Source organism: Musa acuminata, chromosome BXJ3-3 (genome assembly GCF_036884655.1).
Source record: "Musa acuminata AAA Group cultivar baxijiao chromosome BXJ3-3, Cavendish_Baxijiao_AAA, whole genome shotgun sequence".
In the NCBI taxonomy this organism is placed as follows: Eukaryota; Viridiplantae; Streptophyta; class Magnoliopsida; order Zingiberales; family Musaceae; genus Musa; species Musa acuminata.
The window spans coordinates 17056058-17064932 of NC_088351.1; the positions used below are offsets into that span (position 1 = coordinate 17056058).

General features: G+C 38.4%; 1 protein-coding gene across 5 annotated transcripts; it reads right to left on the reverse strand.

Annotated features, from left to right (window-relative positions):
* Nucleotides 1–925: 925 nt before the first annotated feature.
* Nucleotides 926–5707, reverse strand: LOC135633555 (transcription factor bHLH49-like). 5 transcript variants are annotated; one of them, XM_065143124.1, is made up of 9 exons: nucleotides 5572–5659; nucleotides 5378–5487; nucleotides 5051–5301; nucleotides 4296–4966; nucleotides 4004–4209; nucleotides 3869–3929; nucleotides 3715–3783; nucleotides 3531–3602; nucleotides 926–3413 (listed from the first exon to the last, which is right to left on the reverse strand). In XM_065143124.1, the coding sequence occupies exons 4-9, from the start codon at nucleotides 4950–4952 to the stop codon at nucleotides 3168–3170; spliced, it is 1311 nt and encodes a 436-aa protein (XP_064999196.1). In that variant the 5' UTR covers nucleotides 4953–4966; nucleotides 5051–5301; nucleotides 5378–5487; nucleotides 5572–5659; the 3' UTR covers nucleotides 926–3167. The 5 variants fall into 5 exon arrangements, with proteins under 5 accessions (XP_064999196.1, XP_064999198.1, XP_064999197.1 ...); XM_065143126.1 differs by lacking the exons at nucleotides 5051–5301; nucleotides 5378–5487 and having other exon boundaries at nucleotides 926–1367; nucleotides 3348–3413; nucleotides 5572–5707; XM_065143125.1 differs by lacking the exon at nucleotides 5378–5487 and having other exon boundaries at nucleotides 5051–5072; nucleotides 5572–5683.
* Between the last annotated feature and the right edge of the window lie 3168 nt (nucleotides 5708–8875).

Here is an 8875-nt window from a genome sequence, read left to right on the forward strand (position 1 = left end):
CAACCCAGTGTTCCACTCTTGCATGAAACATACTACTATCGACTTCCACTTCGTGCAAGATCAAGATGTCCAACATCAACTACGTGTTTCTCATATATATATACGATTGATCAATTAGTAGACTCACTCACGAAGCCTCTCACTCGTAAACTATATGCATTGCATCGGTCCAAGATCGACATCTTTAACATGAGCACCATCTTGTGGGGGTATGATAGCAGATAAGATTTTCTCAACTATACGAAGAAATCCTCTATTCTGTTGAGAAAAGTCCTCCTTCCTAATCTGTATAAATAGGAGAGGGACATGTTAATGTATTCAAGCTAAAATTACTTCAATAAAACTTCTTAATAAATCTTATTCGATAAAGGGACGAGGCAGCATGAGTTGCACGAGCAGACAGCACACTACATTGGTGGTCCAAGTTGATCCGCCGCAGCTCAGCTTCCATGGCTTCTGGACCAGTTGTGGTTGGAGATGGTCCAATTCCAACAACCAGAAGATCTTTGTCGGATCACATGTTGGTGCAGCAGAGACTGCCATGATTGATGCGCTCTTCATTCCATGAATCCAGACAGCAAACACCCATTTCCAATTGAAATCGATGATGAATCCAAGTCAAACTCGGTGCTTGAGCATCTGAGTAGAACATGCAGTGTTCTCTGAACAGAGTTCAATCGAAGTTGTTGTCTTGCTTCTCTGTGAATTCTGGGCTGTTGTAAGCCCATAGAGAAATGGGTGATAAGGCCTGTGAAGTCAGAACCTAAGATTATAGACATGCACCATAAAAAATATGATTGAATCGATCGAGACTGCAATATTATAGCAAAAATCTAACTGGAAGTATATGAAAACATGATGAATCAAACAGAACCAGCAGAACCACGTGAGCCAGAAGTAGAAGAAGCACAACATGACTGCAAAATTGATGTTCCATTTTGATAAAAAAATAAACCCATTTTACATCCGAGCCTTCTCTTCATGTATCAGCTGAGCTTTTTATCCTATATGCCATTACAAATGAAAAGCCAACTCTTAATGTTGAGGAACATTCACTGTCTCTCTATAATTACTTCCAAAAGCATAACGGCCCGCTACATCATGTAACATGTAGAAGAGGAATGCTGAATCTTCTGTACGTTCTTCTACCTCTTATCCCGGTCTTCTGATCGATGAGTGCTTTTGAGTGATCTAGCCGCAAACCAAGGAGGCACAATGAGATTTTAGGATGTTAGCACAGGAACTTGGTGAGAGTAGTTGTTTTAGATGGTGAAGCCATCAGGTTTAGTATCCATCTCTGGTGCATTTGGAGGAATAGCACCGTAGGTCATTTGCATGACGACCTCTTTGTTCCAAGGATTGTGTATCTGTGGAAGGAAAAAAGAAACACCAAAGTTAGGTTGCTATATATATACATATGTGTCGACAGTTACTCATCAGTTAGAACTTGCAATTTGAAGGTGAGAGCAAAAAATCCAAGATCCAATTCTGCTGAAGAATCTTTCTCAGTTTTTACTATATGCAAGGTATCATTATCTTCGGACTTCCTTGATTCTAGTCTACTACCAAATTGATTAGAAAGCTTATTATAATTAGCTACCAAATGTTTCAAATGATGAGTTCCGACAATTGAGCTTCCAAACTAGAACCTTAAATAACTGAAAAAAAAAGTTTTTTTTTTTTGCATGAGAAGAGGAATTTTAAAGGCAAAGAATTGGCTAATCAAACACATTTCTTATGCAATCTCATATGGAACTAGTACTAATATATAATACGATCCTTGGGTGAATGGGAAGAGTATATTTCAATTATATGGTGATAGAATATGAAAAAACCTTGGGGCTCCCAAAGATTCGAAGGTTTCCGAGTTCATTACTAACGGTACCTGGTGTCTCCCTAATCCTATTTCTCCTGAAATGTTATCACTTTGGCCGACTATCACAGCTATTCCAATCAGGAACAACTCTTCAGATATACTTATTTGGCCTCATGACAATCGTAAATTTAGTGCCACATCCGCATGGAATTAAATCAGACAAAGAAATAACAAGTAGATCCCAAGCAGTTGGACATGGGATCGACCGAGATCACAAAGACATTCCTTATGTACATGACAGGCCCTTCTTAATAAACTACCTACAACAGACAATATGAAGAGAAGAGGTATCTATCATGTTAACCGATGCTCCCTTTGTATGCAACAAGAAGTAACTGTTGACCACCTCTATTTTTCTTGTGACTATACTAAATGGATATGGAAGGAAATTCTCCAATGATTCAAACTCAATAGGCTGCCGCAACCAAATTGCATCAATAATTAGGCGACCTTATACAATGTTTCTCAAGTAAAGGGCCTCTTACACAATTGGCAAATTTTACTTTCAGATGTGCTATTTGGTGGATGTGGAAGGAGAGATGTAGCAGAATCTTTGAGTGTCAACACACAAACAATGCTCAGCTCTTGACAGAGATTATTAGAGACTCGAGATCATGTATGGAGCACGATCTCAAAATGGAGCACTTTACATGAAGAGAAAAAAATATTTTTGTCAAATTCAATTTTGCTATTAGCTAAAGATCTTGGGCATGATATTTAAATGTTGCACCCACAGGTAGTCTTGGCATATCTGGACATTACATTTTATTTGTTGGCTACAGTTAGGAGTTATAGTCTACAGCATGTGTAGTCATAACTACCGCATGTATACTCTATGAGTTACCTGGTTTCGTCTATGACTTGTATAGACAAAGTTATTTGTAGAAACTTTACACATAATCAATTTACTTTTACTTACCAAAAAAAAATTTTAGAAAGATAAAACAAATGAGATAGTTACCGGGGATAAATCTTGAAGCAAGATCGATTCATGGGAATTGAATAAAAGGAAAAGGTTTATAGCCTAGTAAACAACTTTAAGGTCAAAGAAAATGAAATGTTTATGTATAGTCAATCATAAACTACAGAAACAGATAATTCAATTCAAGAAAAGCAGATTCTCGAAAAAAATAGATGACACTAAACAAATTTCCTCTACAATCATTCTTAAATTATTTATTCTGGTTAGATCTCAGAACCTCTTTCCTTCTCCTTCAATTTGTCCCTTTTGGTGTCCTTGATCCAAATACCTACTCTCTTTCACATGTAATAATCAATATAATCTGATTTATCATCTCAAATCAGGTAGAATTAAAGGTCTGATAAGTAGGATTACCGACAGAGAAGACTCTTTATAAACACTGGTTGTTGATAATTGAGCATTCATGTCTCTCCTAAGTGCCTCTGAAGGGTTAATAATGGCAGAGATTGCAGAATGCATCAAACCCTGCTGAGATGGATATAGAGATACCTGAGGATAAATCATCTCCTGCGGCAATCCAGTTGCAGATGAGCAGCCACCATGAGAATGTAGAAGCTGTTTGTGAAAGGTCAAATAAACCAAGTAGTATCATTCATAAATCTTTTCATTATGAAATCCTTTCAACTTAGCAACAATTGATTAGCTAAAAATGAAAGAAGAAAAGTTTCTCACGTTTTTAGCCAGAAGCCCTTCTGTGCTGAATTCGGGTTGTGGATTGACAGCAGCAAGCTTCATGGAGAGGAACTTAACAAGAAAAAAAACAAGATAAATAATTCAGTGTATTTCATGATTCAAAACAATGGTTAAATTCTAAAGAGACAGGTAATTTGCAATTGCAATTTCCATAGAAGCTTACCTCAACCTGACTTTGGAGTGACTGAACATAGTTAATGATCTCATCCAGCATAACTGCTTTCCCTGTGACCTACAGATTAGAGTCTCACATCATACTCTAGGATTACAGAAGTCAAATTTTCACAATTTACAGACGAAATGCCTCTTGAACTTACTTTGCTGCAACCAGGCACTAATTCCTGAAGATACTTCATCCTTTCACTTATCTTTTCCCTTCTTACCTGAATCCATCAATTTCAAATACAAACATTTTAAGCTTCCTAAAGTATGCCATTAGAATCAATTGGAACCTTACTCTTTCTGCAAGACTGTGACTATTAGTTGCTTGTCCACGCCGTGCTCTAACATGAACATAATCCCCCTTTGCAGCTTCTGAGCTATATTTTCCATTCTTTCCACTGTGCTCGGAGCTGTTCTGGTCTACTTTTTGTTTACCTTCAGTGGTCTCCTTTGTGGTCTCTGAGGATGATTGTGGGCCTCTTTTCACCTCTTCCTTCTCCACATCGTAGCAAAACAGGATTATAATCAAGTGTTGATCAGCACAGGAAACAACAACATCTCAACAAAAAGAGATGAAATTACCTGAGTGGTCCTCCTCTTCTTAGGAGATGAATTCCTAGCTGCATCAGATGAATCAGTGTTCCCTTCCTGACCACCTTTGGTGAAATTGGCTTCATGGGATTCGCAGTCTATTTGATTAGTGATCAGACCTCTGTTGACGGATGCATTGTCAACAGGGAGCAAGACACCATTTTGTACAGTTGTATTCATTTCAGTCTTCCCAAGCTGGATCTCAGTAACATCTTCCATGGCATTAGTATATGGAACCATTGATTCAGATGGACGAAATAGGAGGTTCATGCCACTAAAATTACCACCACTGAAACATGGAAACCTTGCTGCCCGTTCAACTAAGGCCGTTTCAGCGGGGAAATGAGGCAGTCTTGGGGAAGAAATTCCAGGAACAGTCGATGGCAGCATCCCTCCGGAGGACACTGCAACTGGTTCTCCAATCGGCACACAATTAGCGGCATGGTGGTTCCAGAGGCCAGGAGTGAAGGGCTCCATCTCCGAAGCTGAAGGATATGGAGACGAGGTCACCAAATTCATAAGGCCGGCAGCCATGGAGGAGGTTGAGGTGTTGAATTGCCAGTGATCAGAGATGCCAGAACTGTGGTTGCTCAAGTGATTGCCATGGTTCTTCTCCAGCTCAAACTTGTTATTCTCATTCGTATCCATCGGTGTCTTCAAACCTTCAAGAAGGCAACGAGAATGAACTAGTCGAAAGCAATGAAGAGTAAGAGTAATCCTCCTCCTTCAGATCTGATAACACTTACCCCAATGAACAGATTTCGTTTCCTAGAAAGAGATACAATTAGCAGCACATCAGAAGAAGGGTTGGAGGACTGAAAGCCAAAACAGCATGTAGGAGCTCAGTTTCACCAAGCACACTGATCTCGGAAGCAATTCCTCAAAAGGCAAAAAGAGCAGCAGGGCATCCATGGAAGAAGGCCTTGATTCAGATATCAATGCTAATAAGGATTCACAGGTCTTACACCAAGTTCATGTATTGGCTGCCAAGATTTCCCTATTACCAGAGAAAGCTCAGGAAATGGACAGAGAAGACAAGGAGTGAAACGACAACGCAAACAGAGGATTCCCACCTATCAGCAAACCTGGGAGGAAGAAATATTGCATCGGTGGGGGAGAAAAGGGCAGAACTCAAGGCATCCTAATCAAAGCTCGCACCTTTCGCCTGCTCAAAGCCCCACAGCTAACAGAAACCACCCCCACCCCCAAGCCGATCACACAGTGTACAGTAGGAACAGCAAAGATGCCCATTAAAGTTTCTTCTCACCTTTAATCATTCTGCTCCCGTCGAAGGCAGGTTCTGTCGAAAGCATTGTTGGAAATGTGAAAAGCTTGGATTTTGCTGCTGCTTCCTCCTCCTGCTCAGGAAGAGAGACGAGCACACTCCGCTCCTACAAACCGGAGTGCTGCTTGCTGCGAGAGATTGAATTCCAATCCTACCCTCACACGGCTGGAATATTCCGCAGGAAGTTTTTACAAATCAATCCTTTCAAAGGTTAGAAATAGCAAATCAATTCTTATCATTTTTTAGATAACATATGTCACCTCCTTATCTATAATATATCAATAAAAAACCTCTGATTAATCATAAATATTTTTTAAATTAAATAAATACATAAAAAATTCTTTGAATCCGAATATGTAGTTTGGAAGGCCCTTTTTCGGCCAATGTATAATTATTATTGTTATTGTTAATAACGAATAGAAAGAAGCAATAACATATACATAAATAGAACTATTGGGCCTCTCAATAACCTCTCCTTTAAGTAGGGGAAAGTTGTCTTCCCTAAGCACCGAATGATTCTTTACTATTACCTTCTCTCACAAGGTAATCATTCTTAGACACCGGTCCAATTTCAAATCTCCCAAAATAATTACTATGGTATTATCAAAGATATAAAAAGATTTAAAATAATTTTACTATAAACTATAACTAAATATTAAAATATTTTTAACTAAATTAAGAATATTGCTCAATAATACCAAAAGATTCATTAATCAATTATGAATAACTTATATATGTTAGGACCAAGAACGACACTAAGAGGGGGTGAATTAGCGTAGTGGATAAAAATGATAAATTTTAACGATTTTGAAAAACTTCGTTCGATGAAATTCTAAGTTCGACGAAAATTAATACTCGAATAAGTTTGCAAGTGAGTATTGAAAAGGAAATTGGATGAAGTAAAGTAAAATACAATAAAGAGAATAAATAGTAAGAAAAGAATACATCAGAATTTATAGTGGTTTAGTTGTTGTGACCTACATCCACTTCTGATTTCTTCTCTATCGAGGTCACCAACGTCCACTAATGGTCTTCCTTCAATAGGCGAAGACCAACCACCTCTTTACTATACTTTCTCCTTTTCACGGGTTTAGGAGATAACCCTTACAAGCCTTATACCTCTTCTTGGATGATTACAAAACTAAAGAAAGAGAGAAGGAGGACTCTTACACTTTTACAGCACTTTTACACCCCAACACTTAAAGATTTTTTTCACTTAGATATCACTTTGTTACCCTTTCGTACTGAAAATGGTGAGGTATTTATAGGCCCTAATGGCTTCAAAATTGGAGCGAAAAAGTGTCTCATCTTGGGTTTCTGAGGTACTGGCGGTACCACCGCTTGACACTCTGACACTGAGTGATACCACCGCCTAGTCTAACAATACCATCTCCTGACAGAGTCTTGGATATTGAGCTCTAGCAGTACCACCGCTTGATAGGGTGACCACCCCTATCATTCCCTAGGTAGTTCCATTGCCCCAGTCTGGCGGTGTCATCGCCAAACAGGGTCCAACAACTTGGTTGGGCCTTGAATTAGGCCCAAACCAGTCCAATTAAGGGCCCAATTGGCCCTTAACAGGGTTAATGTGATTATCTCCCAAACCTAACCCTAATTATATGCTAACTATGATTTCTAAGGCATATACTAAACAAAATAAACCCGATAAATCTAGGTTTCTTTCGGCGAGCTTCCGACGATCTTCTGATGGACTTTCGACGATCTCTCGGCAATCTTCCAATGGACTTCCGACAAGCTCCTAGATTTCATGACGATCTTCTTGGCGAGTTCCAGTGAGCTTCTTCTCGGTGAATTCTAATAGTATTTCTAATGAACCTCTAGACTTCTGATGAACTCTCGACTCCTAAGAAAATCTCAATCTTGACTCCGGCACTTCGTTTTGCTTTATACCTTAATCACTATCATAGTTAATCCTGTACACTTTTCTCAACATATAGATTTGATCAAATAATTTACAAATTGATTTCATCATCAAAATCTGTGATTCAATAATCTTCTCATTTTTTTATGATGACAATCAATTGATGATGGAATTAACCTTAACTCCCCCTATCTATATGTCATACTTGAGAAAAGACACTCTTGAATTCATGGCCTTTGAATTCAAGCATCAAATTGGTAAGTTATATGCATTTGAACTTATCGACATACACATCATGATACCAATCATGATTTACCATCTCAAAATACGATACTACATATTTATCATAATACAAATGATGTTAAGGCATGACATCCATTTTAAGGTCCAATATAGAATGATGATAGACAATCATCATTTTCAAGTATGATATGAATTTCAAATATGAAATTTAGCAAGATTCAAATTTCAAAGATGACAATTCATCAATTCGAGGCATGATATCAATTGTAAGTAGGAAATTAAGCTCATGATTGACACCGGGAAGGTAAAATGCAGAATGGATTTCGAAAGAAAATCGATGCAACAATTTCTCAGATAAAAAATATCACAGTAGACAAAGACGAACTCTTGAAGAAAAGTTGCAGTATAGTTGCATTTATTGGAATGAGTGTTTTGAATAGAAAAGGCACGAACTCATAATAAAACTTAAAGAAGATCGAAAAATAGTTCACTACCAAATTAAAATTATTAGGATCAAGAGCACTAAGAGGGGGGGGGGGTGAATTAGTGCAGTGAAAAAACTGTCGACGATTAAAACTGCATTCGTACGATGAAATTATTTTTGATGTAAAACCGTTTTCGGAAACTTAACTTGAAAGCGAGTTCGTAAGGGAGTGCAGCAAAAGTAATAAAGAAGTAAAGCACATATAAACGTTTGCAGTAAGGTAAGCAGCAAGAAGAAATGCAAACTAGAGAGCACCGTAATTTTAGAGTGGTTCGGTCAATCTTGACCTACATCCACTTTTGGCTTCCTCCTCTGATAAGGTCACCGACGTCCACTAGAGGCCTTCCTTTAATAGGCGAAGGCCAATCACCCTTTTACAGTTTCACTCCTTTTGACGGGCTTAGGAGACAACCATTACAGAATTTCCTCTCTTCTCTTGAAAGATCAAAACTTGGAAGAAAAGAGGGAGGAGAACTTCTAGCTTATACAACACTTTTGAGCTCTAAAAATCATAGAGTAAGATTGAATTTTTGGTGCCCTTTCATGCAGGAAAGGGTGGGGTATATATAGGCCCCAAATTGGTTTGAATTTAGAGCCCAAAAATGTCATCTCCTGGATTTCCAAGGTCCTGGTGGTACTATCTCCAGACTAGGTGGTACGACCCCCTAACAAAGCTC

Coding starts and splice junctions, on each gene's coding strand:
- LOC135633555 (XM_065143122.1), bottom strand. CDS start 5,617: ATGCTTTCGACAGAACCTGCCTTCGACGGGAGCAGAATGATTAAAG. Junction 4,967..5,571: donor CGGGAGCAGAATGATTAAAG/GTGAGAAGAAAC, acceptor GCCTTCTTGAAG/GTTTGAAGACACCGATGGAT. Junction 3,930..4,003: donor AGTCTTGCAGAAAGAGTAAG/GTTCCAATTGAT, acceptor GATTCAGGTAAG/AAGGGAAAAGATAAGTGAAA.